At 40.2% G+C, this 21545-nt stretch overlaps 1 protein-coding gene across 1 annotated transcript; it reads left to right on the top strand.

The window, feature by feature from the left end:
* The first annotated feature begins 4 nt into the window (after nt 1-4).
* desi2 (desumoylating isopeptidase 2) lies at nt 5-21522 on the top strand. The gene is made up of 5 exons (XM_084376067.1): nt 5-114; nt 11663-11735; nt 11890-11983; nt 14295-14436; nt 17045-21522. Exons 1-5 carry the CDS (start codon nt 67-69, stop codon nt 17318-17320), a joined length of 633 nt encoding a protein of 210 aa, XP_084232193.1. The 5' UTR covers nt 5-66; the 3' UTR covers nt 17321-21522.
* The last annotated feature ends 23 nt before the right edge of the window (nt 21523-21545 follow it).

Here is a 21545-nt window from a genome sequence, read left to right as displayed (position 1 = left end):
AGGGGGGTGTGCGGAGGGGGAAGGAAGACCCGAAGAGAAGAAGGGACGTAGGGGGAGAAAATCCTGATGCCCGTGATGGCAAACGAGCCGATCATCCTGAACGTCTATGATATGGTAAGTAGAAAGGTAGATCCTGGTGAAGAGAGCCTAAAATTGTATGTTTTCTATTTCATGTCAACAATGTCAGGATGGAATGCCAAACTCCATAATAAAAAAATGCGATTTAATGCTGCGTTACTTATCAGCAGGTTTAAAAAAGGTGAAAGTCAAACACTGAAATGTCTTTTCTAATAATTGTGAACTAATTTTGAATTCGGCATACATTTAAAACACCAAACTTGGCTCATTTTAACACGACACGAGCTTTAGGTGCTGGTTCAGCCGAGTTTTGAAACACGGCAGCGAGTGGCAGAATCAACTGCAAGAAGTTTTCTCGACTAAAACATCGTTTGGAAAGGCTTTGCACTATTCAGATGATGTTTAAGCCAGAACTTGGTTGGCGTGCTTGGATGAGATAACATCTCTAAAAACAGAGTTGTCAAATGGAGCCAGGTAAAGCAGCTCAAAAAAGTTTTAAACACCCATATCTGACTCAAAACTACACACGCTCACATATGTAACGTTGACAGTAATGGGTGTCCAAATCAGGAGTGGAGCAGACTGATCCTCTTTGGACTTTCTAAGCTGCTGCTGTCAAAACAGAACCGTGACGTAAACTAAACATTTACAGTGGTCGGTAAAACAGGGTGACCCAAGCAGTCACCGATTCTTTCAGTCTTATGATCATCCACCTGTGTCAGTCTGTAAATAAAGCCTGTTCTTGCTTCTGATGGGTTTCAGTTCACTCAGGTCGAAGACAGCAAAGCATTGTACACCAAGCTTACAGTACACCACGCGTGGATGTGAAAGTCAACTGACAATTTCACCCAGTCTGGTTTCTACTGGGAGGAAATGTGTTTCTCTTTGTTACAGAATGAGGCATAGGGTGAGTTTGAGTCATTGTGTTGTCACCATGCAGGAGTGAGTCAGTGGGGAGCGGGGGCTGGGAATTGACTGATCTGTTGATGAATCATTGATTGATATGGATTCACCGAGTCGGACAGCTTACACTTTAAAATGGGAATTGTCTTGTTAGGAGTTATAAAACGGGCAGTGGCAGGTTTTAGGATAATATGCATGGACACTTATATATAACCTCCTGAGACCCAGAAGAAAAAAGGTTTTCATATTTAGACATAAACACACTGGACATGAATCACCTAATGTCATTACACAAAATGACAAAAAGACAGGGAATTCGTAATAATATCCAAAACTCAGAAGAACTGTTGGTACATTTTGGCAGTGTACGTTTCTGCAAAACCACTGATATGTTGAAACTTTACATTTCCTTTAGTTGCAAAGTTTCCTTGGGTTACATTTTTAATTTTATTTTGTGACAGCGCTGTCCTCATGCCCTGGTTAGGTTAGGGCAACAAAAAAACCACTTGGTTAGGGTTAGGAAAAGATTGTGTTTTTGGTTAAAGTAGTTGGGGTTTTTTTGGTCGCAACAAACACAGTGGGAGATATACAAAGGTCTTGTTAAAAAAAAAAAAGTAGTTTTGTCTCCAAAAACATAGCTTGAGGTGTCCTGACGCAGCTGCAAGTTGTCCTGAGGTCTTGTTTAAGAACAACCAGTTTTGTCGGCGTAAACAAGGCTGGAAAATTGTCCCGAGGTCACATTAGAAACAACACCCAGTTTTGTTACCACAATTACGACCAGAGAACCAAAAAGTGTCTGTTTTTTGTTGCCATAAGGCTGCAAGGCTGGAAATTGTCACGAGGTCTCGTTAGAAAGTTTTGTCACTTCAAACAGGGCTGGAGATGCACTGACTTCCAAATACACAATATTGTTTTTTTGTCGCCACAAATAAGCTGGATAACAAATCTGTTCCATCTTAGCAGCAGGAAGTGCCTGCTCCTGTTTTACTTCTATTTTAATCTGATTTATTGCTGTTGTGTCCCCTTTTAGCTGATGGTCAATATATCATCGCATGCTGTAGGTCAGGAGGTTAGAGGCTGTGTCGTATGGATTCACACTGAAAGTGAAAGAGTCTTTGAGAATCTTTACAAAGATGTTTCCTCGTAAAAGAAAGTAGGCCAGTGTACATTTTCTATAATAGCATAACGCACTGTGTGAAATCAGGACTTGGCTTTACTCATATATATCCTCATAATCACTGTATTTTTTCTTCGTCCTTCCCTTCTTCCTCAGCCACAGATTCACACTCTTCTTCTTTGCTTTACTTCTGATTCGTCTCCCCCACCTTCTTCTGTCATTCTGTCCTTCCCTCGTCTCCTCTCATGCAGACTCTCTTCTTCTTGTCTCCTCCCCCTCTTTCTTTCACTTCCTCTTGTTTTTCGCTCGACTTGCAGTTCACATTAGTTACTTCTCGGTAAAGAGCTTTTATCTCTGTCTCACTTCCATTCATCATGAACGGCTGCTGGGGCCTTGGCACACTTTCACATGCAAAGGCTAACAAACACTATGTATCCACACACACACACACACACACACACACACACACACACACGTGTGTAACAGTTACAGACAATTCTTGTTCTTTAAGTTAATTGATGTTTTTTCCTAAATGATGCTGCAGTTGATATCTATACTGAGGTTAAGAACTGCACTGTGTATATGAGTGTGTGAGAGACTGAAGGAGTGTGTGTTTACTTATTAAAGGAATCTTGTGGTTTGTGCTTGTGCATGCAGATCGACTCACACCCAAACATATTTTTGGTGTTTGTATTTTTTATGTGCTACTGTGGGAACAAAATTTTTGGCTTGATTACAGTGGTGTGCTAGCGCTCATTGAAAATAATGGGCTGATGGCTGCGGTCCATTCATTCATTTCTCTACTTTAAACACTTCCTCTGTCTATTGATGAGACTCTTCTGAGTACTAGGAGGAAAAGTGACCGACTGACTGCTGGACTGGCTGCATGCTCGCTAACTGACTGTCTTTTGACTCTGAGCCGGGGTTGATGGCGCCCAAATGTTTTTCAGTTGTTGCATAAAGATCAATTTTAGTGAGCGTGAGATGATTCGCTGAATAGTTGAGTCAGTTTGTGGCTGACTAACAATTCGTAGACCGACTCGCAGTTTGCAGGTGGACAGACTGATTGGTCCTCGCTGACTGTTGCTTGACTCAAATAGTTAAACATCCTGGGAAATATCCTTATTTCGGACCAAAAATCAAAACAACATCAGAAAAACAAAAAAAAAACAAAAGTAACAGTGCCCGAAAAGTAGTAGGTAGAAGTAAAACTTGTATGTCCCTACCCTTTTCTCACTTTTCTTTTATTAACTCATATTATTTCACCATTTCTCAAGATTGAAGAGACTGATGCCACTTTCATGTTCTGTTTTTGCACAGATTAACCACATGAGATACACTACCATGTGTTAGTAAACAAGCTTTAGCTTTAGAGGTGAGTTTGTTTTGTAGAGAGACAGGCTAGCTGCTGTCCCCTAATTCCAGTTTTAAAGGGACACTATGAAGTTTTAGAATTTTGATATTTACAATATTAATGAGGTAATAATACAAAGTCTACAAACAAGCCTTTCTCAGAGGAAAAAAAGGTCCCCAGAAACACAGTTTGAAGCTAGAAAGGTGGCAGGGTCCGCCAAATATAAACAAAGTAAAACAGTTTGAAATTGTGTTGTCCTTTAGGGTCAGTTTCTATATTCAGTTTATTGAGTCTTGAAAACAAAGACAGTTTGTTTGGGACAAAAAAAATCAGTCATTGGCAAAAATTCGACTAAAACATGTTCAGGGCATGTGATGTTGTGTTGATTCTGGTACTAGAGCTATAAATAATTTATCACTTTGACCAGGCAGTTTATTGCAGACATATGATATTGGTGTATATGTAACACATATGAAACTAAGTGGCATCTGTCTTCTCATTTACTTGTGTACCTAAAGTTCTAGATGATGTCCCCACTACCCAAAGATATTTAGTTTCTGTCATAGAGGAGTAAAGAATCCAGGAAATATCCCCAATTAACAAGCTGGATTCAGAGAAATCTGTAACTTGTTTTGCTCTGTCCTTAATCCCAACTTGACTGCATCAGAGGTCGAGTTTTGTTGGAGCAACAGTCCAAAACCGGAAATAATCTTTTCATATATCAGGTCAGACAGATGGAAACACAAAGTGCTCACAGCGAAGAAGCTTTAACCAGGGAATGTTTTGTATTAGTTGAAAATAGTAACTCATTAACTTGCTGTCAGTCGAATTCAATAATTGAATAACCATTCCACTGTATTTAATAGTAGAATAAGCACAATGCTAAGTGGAACATGCTACAAAGTCACAGCAGCAATATTTGACAATGTGATGATTGCCTTATTTATTGGCCTAATGGACGGTTGAGTGACCGTGAAGGTGACTGACTGTCTAAGAGGAAGTCATTAATATCAGATAAACGCAAAGGTCAAGACTAGTGGCGACACCGTGCAGGATCCCCACCGTAATGTCTTCAATGTTCACACCATGTAGCGAACAGTGTCACTGTCTGGCCGGGGGCATGTTGGCTCAGTGAGAGTTATGGGCTACATGTTAATCTGCCTGCCCTGCGGTGTAAGTAAGACACTGGACATTTACTCAAAACATTTCCATTTGAGGATCAATGCGGTCACGTGACTTTCCGGAATATCTGTGCTGACTTGGCTACGGACAACGCCACCACCACCACCACCCTTTCTCCTTCCACAACTCCCATTCTGTTAGGTCCTCCCAGCCGTCCTGCTCCCATCTCTACTAAGTGGATTTCCTGGCCAGCTCTGAGTGCTTTAGTACGCTCCTCTAATGAGACAGCATTATCTACACACCACCTGTCTGCCTGCCAGCCAGCATTGAGGTCTACTGTACCTACTGTGAGTGTGTGTTAGTGTATTAGGTTTAACAGCGTCACGTAGCCAGATAATCAGCAGAGCGCTGTGTTATTCTGTGTCGGATCAATGCAGCAGTCATGATTCCAGATCTTCTTTTGTATCCTCAGGTAGGGTGCGCTGAGACAAGAGAAATAGGTAAATCAGGTAGCTGTGTTTTTTCCGGGGCTCCACAGCATCCACTGCCAGCCCAGGTCATGAAGCAAAGTGGTTGGAGCCATAATGTAACAAATCCTGCACAATGCAGAAACACAGAAGTCAGCTAGGAACATTGTAGGATTGTATTAAATCGATTTGATGAATGATAGAAACACTGTCAGCCAATAAAAATCCCCCCAAATTAGCTTGCTTTTGAGGACATTTTTCCACAAAATAATGTTGTAGGAGTCCTTATGATGTTGGTTTCTAACTGTGGCGGACCTCTTTTTATGTAAGCTCATTGATGGCGTTTGGGAAACACTTTTTAGATGGTCTCCTCTCGTATCTCAGACTTACCAATAGAAAGAACCAATAGTTCATTTAGTGTTAACTGAAATCACAATGATTATTGATGTTAACTCATACAAAAGTATGAATAAAATTTGTCTTCAAGAGATGCCAACTCTCGTAATAGAGAGTTAGGATCCTCTTAACTCCTCATCTTTGAAAAATCTGGTAAAAAACATTTCTCAGTGTAACATACAGCAGAAACAGGTTAACAGTATCCATTTTCGTAAGCTGCTGACACACCTATGCACGAAAGTTATGCAAAAGCTCATCCCCTTGACCTAACCCTCACCTTAATTCGACTGGCACCTAAAGTTGTACCTTTTTTATCTGGCTGTTGTGTAATCACCAAAAACAAAACTGGTATTTTTACTTTAAACAGCTCAGAAGCGTCCATAACATTTCCAGTTTTTGATCCGCTTTTTAGACGAATTTAGTTCTAATATCATTTAAACTTTATTTTGCCAGTCTTTTTAGTGCATTGTCCAAGATTAACTTTTTAAGATTAACATTAAAGTAACTCATCATTTGGAGACCAAAACTGCATTTACTAGAGCGGAGCAGACTATTGTTTGGGGCACAGAAAAAAATGTGGCTGGTAGCCATTTCCTTCCCTCAATTTGTGTTTTCAGTTTAGTTTCAGTCCACTTGTCTCACGTTCGAGCTAAACCTATTTACATTTCATATCTCCCTGCTGATTATTCTGTTTAATGATAATCCTTAACAGAGAAAATGACAGCAGCAGCACTGAGCGAGATGATTCAGTGCACAGGCATCAACCGCAGCACCCAGTTTCTCTTTGTTCATCCATCTCTCTTTCCCTCCCTCCCCTCTTCTGTCTTTAATTCATTCATACACACAGATGTACTATTATGCTCATACACACTCAGCTCACTCACTGTGCTGCGGAGGAGGCAGGTTTTAACGAGCTTTAAGGTAATGAGGGCTAAGATAAGAGCCTTATTTCACTACTGACGGTGGGGGGTTGCGCACCAAACCAGCAGATCAGCTTCCTTAAAATAATTTTACACACACAGACAAATCAAGTGGCTGCTTTTGTAATTACTTGTTTGGATTTAGAGTTTTTGCAACAGCAAGATAAGCTAATATTCATGTTGAGGGTGTTCCCTTTGTGTAGAGTCAGTCGTGGCTTTTGATGTCCGCAGTAGCTTCGAGTTTCTTTTGCTACTTAAATGCTGTTGTGGGTTTTTTGAGTCTTTAGTTCTCTGAACAGGATCCGGTCTTGCTTCTTAGGAAAAGCCCTGGATGGAGGATTGAAGCAGTGAGGACAAGCGGATGCACATTGTTTCTTAACTTCTTAGTAGCAGACTGTTAAAACCAGCAGACTAGGGCTTCTCTGTCTTTGAGAACCAGCTGTTGTAGACATAGATGTCTGTTTTCCTGGGTTCGTATGAACAACGGCCACAAAACTGATACAGACATGATTTGACTACGTCTGTTTTTACTCACTTCTTTCAACAGATACGATCAGCTGTTGCTGGAAATCATCTGTGCTGGAAAACCCCTGCCAATGGCAATGTTGAAAATTACACGATGAGATGATTTTTGGCCCAAATGTTGATCCTCCTGTAATTATCAGCATGATTTATTCAAATGTGATGGGTGAGTTGATAAATCCTGTGACCCATACTCAGCCCTCTTTGGCGCATCATCCAAGTGAGGTTTCCATTAAGGTGTTAGCAGATTAGGGATGGTGTTGGGTGTCAGAAATCTGGGGTAAAAGACTTTTTTTCAAGTCCAATTAAATGGATCTGAAAGGGGATTTTCCCGGTCTCAAAGTAAAGCCGTTCGCTGACTCTTGCAGTAGCTTTTTTTGTGCAACATTTCAACCTTATGTAGGTCAGGAAACCGACATACTGCAGTGTGAGACGCTGGGCTGAAATGTTGCGCAAGAATACCTTCTCGGCTCAGCAGTTTTATGTTGTCTCTGATGTTTTAGCATTTACTGCATTTATCTGTCAAAAACTTAATAAAATGTGGGGTAACACACAAATCTCAATTAGTGATTACCCCACGTGTGTGGTGAGCATTTGTAACTGAAATCAACTTGAAGTCTACGTCCATCTTTTTTCCCTTGTCACTGAAGATCAGGTGGAAAATTAGAGCTGAACAGTCGGCTCAGCAGACTCACTTTTACCTACTTTGAGTCCAAGTTGTCACATGTCAGAATTCAGTGTATTCACAGTGTTGTGTATTACTGAAATTAATGTCAAATTCAATTTCCGCAAACTTGAGAAATATTCAGCATAGAGTTTTAAACTCTTCCTGCCTTTACCTCTCGTTAGCCCCCTTTAAACAGCCTGTTCAAGGTAGCCATTTTGCATCATTATTCCGTCTCTCTGCTCTAGGGTGTCATTGCTGTTGCACCTTTATGCCCGCAATGGAGGCAGTAACAGAACCAAATTGACATTTATAGAAATCCAGTTTGTTAGTGCTGACATGGTACAAAAGCCGTCTGAGTGTACAGATGCATAGATGTGTGAGATGACGAACATCTAATATACTCTAAAGCATCAAAAACTGAAAAAAGGGCATGATGTATACACCAACATGAATAGAAACTATTAAATGTATTGAGACAAAAATAGTCACATAAAGCGAGATGACCAGGAAGTTCAAATTAAAGGAGGCTCACTTTAGGAAATTAAATTGGGAGGTGGGTCAAGTGTCGTGTGTCCGCAGATAGCAGTGTTAGCATCTTAGATTACACATAACTGTGTTCATAGAAGAAATAACAAAGTGTGTTAAGTGTCTTTATGATGCAAGACAAGGTTACTGTTAACACTGTGACTGGCTTTTTGTTCAGTAATTTGGTGCAAAGATGTCACAAAGTGGTGCTACAACAGCGGAAGAACAGCTCATTCTCTTGAAAGCTCACTTGAAACTCATTACTTCCTTCATGCATTTTCCAATGAAAGCGGATCAATCTTAAATGTAAACCAATGGGCCATCAGTGTGTGAAGAAAAGCAGAAGGGGTAAAGCGACGCGATGGTTGAAAAGCGTTTGATGACTTAATTGGTTGGATGATTCAGTTACACCCACTTGAGGCCCTGTTTGAAGAGATCGTTAGGTTATACGCTGTGAATCCACCACTGTCATTTGTCCAAAAGAAATTCTATTGTCAGGTGTGGACAGAGGTAGAAAATAAGCATGTTTTTTATGTCTTAGGCCAGTTGAAATAGCCTGCATTTTTTTTATTACCATTGAGCCTTCTCAGTAACTTTATTTGGACTTATGGTTGCCTCTCCTCCCTTTTAATAATTCAAGTACACTATGAAAACGAACTTGAAGAGACTTGAAGTTTACTTATTCAGTGTCGATTAGTGTTTTCTGTTAATCAAATCAATTAATCAAATCAATTTTATTTATATAGCCTAATAGCTCACAATCACATTGCCTCAGTGGGCTTAACAATCTGTACACTGAACGACATTCTCTGTCCTTGGACCCTCGATTCAAGTGAGGAATAACTTGCCATATTGAGAAAAACATTTTTTTGAAGAAAATGTTGAAAAATGTCATTCAGTGTATCCCAAAGTCTAATATGACACCCTCTAATGTCTTGTTTTGTCCACAAACCAAAGATTTTTTTATTTACTGTCATAGAAGAGTAAAGAAAACCAGAAAATATTCACATTTAAGAAGCCGGAGTTTCTTAATAACCTACTCAAAGTGTTCAGTCCAATATCTAAATAGTTCAGTAGTTGACAACCAATCAATTAATCGTTGCTGCTCTAATGTAGTCATCAGACTTCACTGCTCACCGTTGCACTATCCTTCACAATTTGCATCTCAGGTTTCTGCTCAGGTCAGAAAGGTGACACTGAGCTCTACTCACAGTCAGTACAACGGCTTCGACTCTAATTATCTATTATCTCTAATGTAATTATTACCTGACATTATGTGCAACAAGTAGTTAGGCGCTTACACATCACAGTGCCCTGAACTTAAACAGTAAAATGCAAAAAGCTAGAGGGCATGTACAACATCCTTATTACCATCATGGCCACACCAAAGGTTTGCAATGCAGATGTGAGGCCAAAACCTCCAAATGTGCCTTTACTGATTCTGCGCAGCCACATGTAGAATTTGCATGAAAATAGACAGGAAGTGTGAGAATAGTTTTAAATAGGGTGCTTTGGTTATCGGGCTGTTATCAGGCAGCTATGCATGTTTTGCAAATAGTCTGCCTGTGCACAGTACAATACACACTCATCTGCCTGATGTTGCTCCTGTGTTGTAACAAAAATACGTAATGTGATCAGTTTGGTGTTCAGTTGTCTCCATCTTGATCTTATTGTGTGATCTCTGGTGTAGTGTGTTAGTGGCACTGTAAAAGAAGGAAAATTACAACTATTACTGCTCACTAATGGAGCTAATGGAGGTGACACTTCATAATGACCATCATTATTACATGGTAGATGTATAGTTAATAAACTTTAGTTGATAGTAATTTCACTGTTAACAAATAATGAAAATCAACAGCGACATCAGTTGCAACTTAACAATAAACAATGTCTTTATTGATGCTTCATAAAGCATTTCATGTACCATTTATTGATGATGGTTATTATAAAGTATTACCAAATGCTCATCACAGTTTCCTAATGCCCAAGCTGACATCATCAAATGTTTTGTTTTGTCTAAACGAAAAAAAAAAAGTCCAAAACTCAGAATGTCAAACTAGATAAGTCTGGCCTTTTTTTTTTTTTTTTAAATCTCTTAAATCAGAGGTTTCGACACTGTGAGACGACATTAAGTTGTGAAGTGAATTTGATCTCCTGTGGCAGTGTCAATGTGTGTGAACTCAAATCTGACATGATACACTAGAAAAGAGTCATTTCCTGTTACTGCAGAACTTCCCTTAAAATCATCACATTTTTAAGTTTTCTTCAGTATCAAAGCGATAGTTGTCTGTACATCCAACGGTACATTGCCGACAGGAACTGTCGATAGCTTATTCAGCTTACTTTTAAATGGTGCCACTTTGCATGTCTAGTCTTGATTTTGCCACAGGGCACACCCACAGTGTCAGACATAACCCCTGACCTAAATGATTTTTTGGTAAATACTTGCCAATTATTTTTCAAATGAATCGATTCAGCACTTAATTGTTTCAGCTCTTTTCACTGGTTCCACCCTCTAAAATGTGAGAATGTGCTGCTTCCCACTGTTTTATATCATTTTGATAGGACATGTTTGGGCTTTGCTCTGTGGGAAGAGGCAAATCATGCCATGTGAAGACGTTACATTGAGTTCTAGGAAATTAAGATGGACATTTTTTACAATGTTTGACCCTTTGTAGACGAATTGAACTGTCCCGACATAGAGCCTTAGAGCTCTATTATTTTACTGTCATTTCATGATAAACTTTGCCAAACATTGGACAAGGCAGGGTGTGGTACTATTTTGTGTGCAGCTTGTTTAGGAAGGTGGCTGACCCAAACACTGTTCATCGATGCAAGAGTGATTTTGGTAGCTGTGATGAAAATGTTAGCAAATATAATACAAACTTACTAATTATTCAGCATCCCCCAACATCAAATCTGCCTCTCTGTGGCGTTCCTCCGCTCCATTGCCTGTGATAAAAGATCATTCTTTTTCCACACAAGCGAACTCTGCCTAGCAACAGCCCGGCCAATCTCCTCTTAGCCTCAGGATGTTAGACAGACACACGACTGAGAAGATGGACAATAATGTCCGAGATCTCTGCTGCCACGATTATTGATTTTGTGTGCTATTTCTGGTGTTTGTGTGTGGGCTTGTCTTTCTTTGTCCGTGTGTGTAAGAGATCCTGTGTAAACATCAAAGCTCACAGATCTCAGCTGGGATCATGGGATGGCTGACAGGTTATTCCACTATGTTAATATATTTCTCTGCATTAGGTCTATTTATGTGATTCTTATAATGGATCATGAATAGATTTAGCACTTTTCTGACCTCTGCTGAGTGATAAAACAAGTCAGTACAACCCATCTTTGTCAGTAAAAAGGTTTGCATTGCAGCTTTTGCAGCCAGTTAAGTTCTTGATGTGATGTGATGCCCTAAAAGTCCCATTTTTCATAATGGTGTGCTGCTTTCAAGGTGATTATGTCTTATATTAAGTGTCAAAAAAGTTTTGACACTACCTTTGTAGGGTAGGGACACTTACTGTACATCCAGGCAGCTGCTCAATATTCATTATACAAACACTTTTTTCTGTCTTTTTCTCTTTTCAGTACTGGATCAATGAGTTTACCAGCTCTCTGGGCATCGGAGTCTTTCACTCAGGGATTGAGATCTATGGAAGAGGTAAGATTACCCAGAAATATGACACCTCACATATCAGTTGACTTCCTGTGGATGGTGGTTCAAAAACGATGCAATGCAATTTTTACTTAGCTAATAGAGACTTTCTGCTTGAGAATGGTTGGTACTCAAATGTGTGTTCTTATTCCCCGTTTAGAGTTTGCCTATGGCGGACACCCGTACCCATTCTCAGGGATCTTTGAGATTACACCAGGTGATGCAACCGAACTCGGCGATACCTTTAAATTCAAGTAAGTACCCCCCAGGAAGCAGCATCTTCTACCAATAATACAGTTGAAATAATAAAACCACGCTTCCAATATAACGTGGCGTGAAGTCTGGTACCAATCTGCTGCGTGTATTCCTGATTTACAGTATCATGTTCTCAGGTTAGATAGATAGATAGATAGATAGATAGATACTTTATTAATCCCAGTAGGGAAATTCAGAAACATGAACTAAACATACTGAGTAATCTATTCACCCAGTCATGAACTGTTGGATACTCTCCGGCAGGTAAACCAGCCTGTGTGTTAGTCACTTCGGGTTGACAATTAAACATAGGCATTTTCATGCCAAGCGCCATGAACTTTTATTCTCGTTTGGGACTTGAGTTACTGACTGAACTTAACGCTCAGTTAAATAATCACCATACAACAGTCACTCTGTTAGCAAATCATTAATTTGTTCACGATGCAAGCCGGATTTTCTAGGCCTGCTCTGTGCATTGGTCACTCAATTAGCTGGTATGTTCCTGCTATTTAAAGAAAAAGACATAGGTGGAGAGCTGAGGGAGTACAGCATGTGACAGACATTTTATGATTTCACACTTCTTTCCTCACGGTTCATGGCAGCTGACTGAGAGTGAGAGAAAACGAACCAATTTCAACTTGGTCTTCATGTGATACTGCATGCTGTAACATTTGAAATGGACAGAGTGAGAGAAAAAACTGCTGCATTAGAGTGTGAAATTAAAGTTACCTGTGCTGATGTACTTTTTTTTAAAAAACATATTTGTGCTGTCACAGTATGACATTTTCACTACAGGATTATCGTGGCTGAACGAATTCACAATAAAGATATTATCCGAATATTTATAGAAATTTGTTAGGCCAGTTTGTTTGTTTTTTACTGCAGTTGAACTAGTCTGTTGTAGTGGTGAGACAGTCGAGCATCCAGTCAGTTCAATACGTTTTTGGATTCCCAGAATCAGCCCAGGGTCTGTTTATGTGTGTGTGTGTGTGTGTGTGTGTGTGTGTGTGTGTGTGTGTGTGTGTGTGTGTGTGTGTGTGTGTGTGTGTGTGTGTGTGTGTGTGTGTGTGTGTGTGTGTGTGTGTGTGTGTGTGTGTGTGAGAGTGTGCGTCTACCCTGAGCTACTGTGCTGCTGTGCATTACTTCTGCTCTAGTTGATCTGCCCTGTGGCTTAGACAGACTCTGCCTGGCACACACACTTGCACAGACACACTGACTGGCTCAATGCAGGCCACTGGACCATAAGTATGGATCCTCTGGTACAAATGCCGACATATCAGACCCACTGATATGTCTCTCTCTGAATCAAGTGCTCTCTCAGTGAAAAACAGTTGATCAAAATGTTCTTTCCCTTAAACTTTAAAGAGACCAACCAGGTGAATCCAGGTGAACCGACATCTTCTCTTCTCTTCTCTTTTAATCTCGTAAATCTATTTTACAGATATGTATGTATGTACAGAAACATTTTATCATTGAGTATGTGGTTGTGTAGCAGGATTCCACAGTTACTTTTCAAAAAATTAATCTTTTTCACATAAAATAAGGTTATATTACAGGTTATTTAATGAATTTGTATGATGTTCCCTGGCACAAAAAGGGGGGATAAATAACAGCGAAAACAACAAAAACGCATCGTCCATCAGTCCAGTTGTTATTTTAAGGGCCCGTATCGGCCCATAATCTCATAATCGGTCCATCCCTTCTCCAAATTCAAGCAGACTGAGGCATTGTGATCCCTAAGTCTGTGCAGAATTGTTGTATTTTATTTTTTATTTCACCTTTATCTTACCAGGAAGTCCCACTGAGATCAGGATCTCTTTTACAAGGGCGACCAGGCCAAGGTAGCAGCCGTTCATAATAGAACGCAACGTATCAAACATGATTTGCCGACAAACACGGTGGCCGGTGGCCTTTTGAGAAAAACAACAACATGCCTCCTTCACCAAATTCCTAATTATGCCTTTACATTCATCAGTGGATATAAATGTGTCCAATTTTAGATCTCTTTGCAAGTTATTCCATGACGGAGGTGCATAGTATGAAAATGTGTTTTTTCCCTAAATCTGTCAAAACCCTTGGTACATTACAAAGCAACCATATGTATGTATAAAAGTAACTATGTTTATTACTAAATGACTCATACGTACCGCTTAAGAACCAGTCTGTTTCTATGAGTTGTTCGTTCTTGCATGATTGTGCAAAAGAGGTTTAAACACAATGCTAGGAAGTCATTCTTGATGTTTCATCAGTGAGTAATAATATCTCGTAGTAACACCTGCCTCCACACCCTTTCCCCCGTCGTCTTTGCAGAGAAGCCATAGTGTTGGGCAGCACCGACTTCACAGAGGAGGATGTGGAGCGGATAGTGGAGGAGATGGGGAAGGAGTACAAAGGCAACGCCTACCACCTCATGCACAAGAACTGCAACCACTTCTCCTCAGCACTGTCAGAGGTAGGTACACAGCTATGCACCATTTTTGCAGGAAAACTGAGCTCACCTGACATGTGGTGCGGAAAAAACACAACACGGTCAGTTGAGCAACTAACCATGTCTTGATTCTGTCTTTCCTGTTCTGTGTGTAAGCACTTGAACTATCTGTGTGTGGGTTTGTGTGTTTGTGTGTGTGAATGAGTGTGTACTTTCAATCGGCTTATCCTGGTGTGACTAATGAGCAGGGAGTCTCACAGTTAGCATCTAGAACTGAGATGGGGATTAAGAGACACTGATACAAGCCCAGACACGCAGAGCCAGCTGGCACACACACACACACACACACACACACAATAATACATGCACACAGATGTACATACTTCATGAAAATACTCTGAGATAAATAAACTGTTTAAAATGGAGACATTCACACATACACGAACACGACAAATGCATCACATCAGTATTATACACACACGTTCAAACATATGCATGACACTACAGAGAAACAAACACAGAGCTGACACCATAGGGAAGCAGTCTGGCCCTGAGGATTTGATTCTCATGTTTACTGTAACCTTGTCAGGCTGACTAAAAGACAGACCGAGCAGAAAATGATTGGACACGTGGATGGATGGTTGTTGCAGCTTTGAAATACCAGCCATGACAATGAATTCTCCTGTGAAAACATTGTGCGACTCTGATGTCGGTCCTCTTCTTGAAACTAAGCAAACTAACATACGGTAACCTTTTAACACTTTGGCTCTGTCTCACTGTGTAAGTAGATTATGTCTCACAGCGCTGTTCTTCAACTTAGAGACAGACAGGGGCAGCCGTGGCTCAGGCTTTAGAGTGGGTTGGTGGTTTGATTTTCAGCTCTTCCTGTCTATACATCCGAGTGTCCTTGACATCCCAAATTTCTCTGGATGGTCTGGCATGTTTTGTGGTATGAAAAAAGCATCAGCTTTTGTTAGATATTGATGTTTTGCTATTATGTAATTAGCTAAAGAAATTAGTTTTCACACGTATCTGTTCGTTTGTTTGTTGGTTGGTTGGTTGGTTTTTCAGCAGAATTGCACAAAAACTACTGAACAGATCCCCATGAAACCTGGATGGGGGATGGGTCATTGACTGTATAAAATAGTGGACAGAGTCACCTTGATGTCACCCACACGTTTCTGAAGGGCCAGTTTGAACTGCCACTGCAGTTTAGTATCATCTGTTGGCTGCACATGACGTGGCACAACATACTGAATGCCTTGTCAGACATTTTTGTGGTTAAAAACAAATCTAGTGTCCCCTCATGTCTCCTCGTGCATCTTAAAAACAGCCTATCAGCAGCTTTGGTGAATGTTATGATAAAAGCACAATTAGGCCCTTTGACTGGGAATCACTTTGAGTTTCTTGGAAGCCACTCGTCCCATAATGCTGTACGATGATGATGATGATGATGATGATTAACCCTAACGTTGGCCGTGTCGCTGCCTGTGCCTGCATGCTCGAGAGAGCGGTGAGCGAGAAATCCACCAGACTATAAAAGGTTTTCCTCCAACCAGACCTCACGTACGAGCAGTAGTTACAGTAGATGGGTAAATACGTTTCACTCTGTCTGAGCTGCAATAGATCATGGAGTTTCTGGAATGTTTGTCTAAGATAAAGAAAGACAGGAAATGTAAGGACGTTTCCTGGAGGTTTGAGAAATGTTTCACTTGAGTCACCTCACAAGAGAATAGCAGGATGTAATTTCCAGTTATTCGTTTATTGTTTCTGGGGTTTTTTTTCTCTTCCACAGCCAGCTCAGCCGTACTTGAGAAGACTGATTACTTTGATTCTGACTCGAAAACATGAACAAACCAGGAAGAAGTCAAATCCAGACCATGAAAACATTTTGGTTTAGTGGGCAAAGCAAACAGAAAGTTGCCTCGTACGCATGTAACTACAAACAGAAGAAGTCACTGCGATTAGAAACAGATTTCCTCTGCATCAAACTTGGCACAGTGTGGATTTTCTGTTTCTTCAACCTGCACTACAAAGCTGTGGTGAAATTCTGCTGCTTTCCATGAGAAAATGAAGAAAATAATATCCACTGTCAGAGGAGTAAATATATTGATTCTGTTTGAGTAAAGAAAAGAAAGTTGTAGAGAAATGTGCCTTTTAAAAAAAACAAATGTACAAAAAAAAAAGAGTTGGAGTGGCAATGGCAATTCATCATGTTGACCTTACATAAAGATGGAAGACAGCTCGATAACTTGAAGCTATCCCGATTGCCCCCTTGTGGATGGCTGCAGTATTGCTAACTTCTGTCATTCTAGGTAGCTCTTATCAAGTTGGTGTATATTCAAGTGTTCTGAACTTTTGTACGCAGGAAGGAAATGGAGACGCATTATCCATCTTTACATATATCAGGAGTTAAATCAGGTTGCCCACTAACCACATTGTCAGAGGCTCAATCACCAGCTCCTCCTGTTGAAATATCAAATTGTCCTTAAGCAAGACACTGAACCACAAATTGTACCTTTTGGTCAAGACCATCAATATGCGAATGTGTGATTAAGGGGATAAAAGCATTGTATAAGATGTAACATTTTCCTCTCTCTTCCACACCTCCCACGCCCTCTCCTTTCTTAAGATCCTGTGTGGCAGGGAGATCCCTCGCTGGGTCAACCGCCTGGCCTACTTCAGTTCCTGCGTGCCATTCCTCCAGAGCTGCCTGCCCAAAGAGTGGCTGACCCCAGCGGCCTTACAGTCCAGCGTCAGCCAGGAGCTCCACGGAGCAGGGGAGCTGGAGGAGGCGGAAGACGCCGCCGCCACGGCCTCCCTGGCATCCATGTCGCCGTGCTCGCCCTCATCCTCCTCCAGCCCTTCCTCCTTGCCTCGTCATTCACGCCACCAGCCCCGCCGGTAGAAGCTGAAAGTCCTGCTGGGAAACTTGGGGCTGGACAAAGACTGTCAGGTGACAGAATACCTGCAGCAGCTGATGAGTCAAGCCACAGCCAAAAGTCCTGTCAGACTGTACTCGAGCAAGGCACTGAACTGCTACCTGCTCGTGGTAAGAATGTCAGCCGAATCTCAACGATGATCCAGAGCAGTGGATTTTTTATTCGCAGGGAGGAGGTATTCTGGCTGCTGACAAAGGCAGGATCGTCTCTCAGTGAACATGGCTGACTGATTCCAACAACCCATCCTAACCACCCAAACCTCTGGTGTCTTTCATCATTTTACCAGCCAACTAAGAGTGCAGAATGGAAGGAAGGCCAGATGTTTACCCATCTAAGTGTTTCATAATTTACCAGCCACATTCAGATTTTACCACCAGTTTGTCGGTGGATGGTGCTAATCCTGACTTTTATTATAGTGGAAACCAGTGAGAGACGTTGCTAAAAAAAGGATTATTTTCATTTTGAACATCCACATAATCTGAGATTTATTTTAAGGGAATGTAGTGAATCTTAAAGCACTACTGCGTCGATCTCAACACTCAGCTATGGGAGTCGCCTTTTGGCTCACTTGACACTTGACTCCTGAACATCTGAAGAGAAACGGATGCAAAAGCAAACCTTTCCAGACTGGAGAGACTTTTTTTTTGTCGTCATCGTTTTTAAATGACCACTAGCCAAATGCTGGTATTATCTAATATGTGGCTGGTAAATGTTTCAGCAAACTGTAGTTGAGATGTTCTAAATAGTTGGCTGGTAAAATTTTGAAAGCAGCAGCTGGAGTTGGTCTACTATTCACTTTGCCTCATTTTTCTCTCACGGCAGGCTGGATAGACTGAAGCCACAACTACAATCAATCAGCCTCACTTCACATAGATACAAATAAACTGATCTAGCACCAGTGTCTAAATGAGTGAAATCATTTAACACACCTTGAATGGGTTCAGTTCCAGGTAAATTTTTTTACCCAAGTTTATTTCTTTGTCCCTTTTTTATGTCACATCTGTACCTGTCCCTCATGGATTAACCACAGATGATTTTAAGAAAATTGATCCACATGAGGCGGGTTCTAAAAATATGTAATAATTATGTTATAGAAAAAGTTATTTCCTCACCAGTAATGTAATATTGTTCATTATTTCAGAATAATTTAAGAATAAGTAGCAGGTCAGGCAGTGACTTTAAGGTTAGAGAGGACTTTTTGTTACCAGAAGGTTCTGGGTTTGAATCCCAGAATATAAGAGAGTAAATTCTTTCTCAGTAGCAACTGCCAAGGTGCCTTTTGAGCAAGGCACTTAACCCACAAGTGTTCCAGTGGCCAACAGTAGAGGGCTGTGGTTGTACTGGACTGCTCCCAGTTGTGTTCATCTTTGTTTGTGTAAAGTAAAATGTTTTGTCTTTACCTGATCAGTTCAAGGTTCAAGTTTACATTAAAGGGGCACGATGTAGTTTTTGAAGAAGAAATTCAAACTCTGGAGTTTAATACTTACAATATTAGTGAGGTGATAACACAAACTCAGAAATATTTATTTTTTCATTAACTGAATAAACAAGCTGTTCTCAGAGGAAAATAAGGTCCCCAGAACACTGTTTGAAGCTAGAAAGGTGGCAGGGTCCGCCACATATAAACAAAGTAAAACAGTATGAAATTGTGTTCGCCTTTTAAGGTTTAAGTTTGTTTGTTGAGTTTATTCAGTCATAGAAAGAAGAGAGTTTGTTTATTTAGTTTGTTGAGACGTAAAAAATCAGTCGAGAAAGATCTTTCTCTTCTGATAAAAATTTCTTCCCCAAAACTACAAAGTGCACCTTTAAGGACACAACGTCAGCCCTTAACGGTTTGTAATCTGACAGGAAGAGTGTCTTAAAATAAGAACCAAAACCGTCTTTAACTGACCTGTCAGCCGCCTGCACTCCTGACAGTCTCACATCTTTGTCCAGTTAGGGATGAAGCGCATTTATTTCAATTTGGAGCGTCACTTACACATGTAAAGTTGTATTTTTTCAAGAGATTATACTTTCATTTTCTGCATGTGAAAACTCACTGACAACATCATGTACTGTCATTTAATCTGAGAACTTCTCATTTATCTTTGAAAATGTGCGAAGTATAATTTTACACTCTACAACAAGATGCTGCTTTTTCCCAAATGATGAGCACCTCATCTGAAACTGAACATGCTGTCAATAACAACAACAACACGTGTGCTGCATAATATAGATCGTCTCAAACAAGAGCCATGGATGTGTTGAAAAACATATTTCTCAATCGTTTTGGTTTTTTTTGGCCTGTTTTGCTGGAAGTGCGTGAACAAGCAGGAAATTGTCAAATCTTGTCTAAGAAAAAAATCTTGTTTTTTGTTTCTCCTTTTAATGTATTTCTATGATGTATGGACTCTGGCCTTTTCGTCTGTTTCGTTTATTTTTTGATAAACTCAGGACTCCAAAAGGCTTTGTAATATATAATCCTTTGAACTTTTTTATCCCACATTTTATGTTTGCGTTAATGTTGCTTTTTCTAATGCAGTTGTCACTCAATAGAGCTTTTCAAGGACGCACTGTGGCAGTGCAGTTTTATACTCTTTGATAAGAAAAAGAGCTTTCGTTTACAACCTGGATGTTTGTATGTGAGCCTGTGCTGCTCTTTTTTGTTTTTCCTGTCTGTGCATGAATGTGTGTATGCACACTTGTATTATAAATGGTTAGTTTCAACAAGCTGCCAACTGGGCCGAATCTCCCTACTATAAACGCACACAGATATTCTGCAAAGAGAGATCCATTTCAAAGGATGAGTTCGTCCAAAAATGAAAATTCAGTCATTATCTTCTCACCCTCATGCCGATGGAAAGTCAGGTTAAGTTTTGTAAGTTGCAGCATTCTCCTAAACAGCTGAAGTAGATGGGGACTTGTTTTAAAATGTTAAAAACAACCGCCCAAAACATTAAATGGCTCCACACAGCAAGCCCTGAGATCCTTAATTGAAACCCTTGATGCACAGTCGAGCTTGTGCACCCACTTCAGATGGGGTGCATGCTAGCACTTTTAGCTTAGCAACTAAAGAACTAGTTTTTAAGAAGGGGTGTAAATAACATCTTCTTCATCTCTTCAAAATAAGTCCCCATCTACTTCAGTTGTTTAGGAGAATGCTGTAACGCTGTTTTGCTTTGAAACATCACCCGGCTTTCCATTGGCTTGAGGGTGGATAGATAATGACTGAATTTTCATTTGTGAACTTAACCTTTAAAAAAAGTAGCAGTGTTCCCAAGGTTGTTTTTTCTTTTGTCCTCGAGCTCAATTTAGGATTCTTCAGTAACATTATTTTGGTGCAGCGGCAGACAATTTAGCAGATTTCAACTACTGTTACAAAGATGATTTTCAGGACCTCGTTTTCTAATAACAACACAGAAGCAGTGTTAAAGCAGGACACACAGTGACAACAATGGCATTTGTCATGAAACCAGCATATTTATGTGATATGATGTGTATTTTGACGTTGATTTTAAATGTTACTTTTGACAAGTCTGAATGAGAAAAAAACTTTATTTTCAATGCACAGACACAGACTGACACACACACACACGTACTCCAAGTGTTGGCACCCTCTGCTGACTGTTATTTGAACTGTTACTTGTCTGTATTTCCTCAAACAGACACTGAGGTTTCCCCTAACCTTCATAGCTTCATTTTGTTTTCTGCTGTCATGAACAATATTTCATCGAACAGTAATTACCCACCAGCTCAACTGTTAAACAATAAATGTAGCCTTCCATTTCAAAAAGCTGAAAGAGAAAAGTTTATGTTCATGTCTCGACATTTCACATCACCATTACTGAGGCCAAAGAAAGCTACAACTTCACCGTCTTCACTCTTTTTAGTTAGCAGCTGTTCAATTGTCACCACTTGGTGTCCAACTTTTTAAATGAATGTCTCATTTTGGAATGAAAACCTCAATCTCTGAGTAATTGTTAATTATAATATTAAATGTCCTATCAAATCATCGTCTGTTGGCCATTTGCACCACTTATGTGAGCTATGAATGTAGATTGGGAAACCTCAGTCATTCGTACCCCACAAAGACTGACTTCAGCTGTTTTACAGTGAACTTTCACAGAGCCTTCGGAGGAGTGGACCCGATTTGTACCCTGTTGTAAAGTTATTAAAGAAAAGTATACAATCTGTGACTCCTAATTGTGTCCT

Source organism: Pagrus pagrus, assembly GCF_965226575.1.
Source record: "Pagrus pagrus genome assembly, chromosome: 15".
In the NCBI taxonomy this organism is placed as follows: domain Eukaryota; kingdom Metazoa; phylum Chordata; class Actinopteri; order Spariformes; family Sparidae; genus Pagrus; species Pagrus pagrus.
Note: the sequence above shows the minus strand (reverse complement) of the source record. Positions and strands in the feature narration are given on the sequence as shown.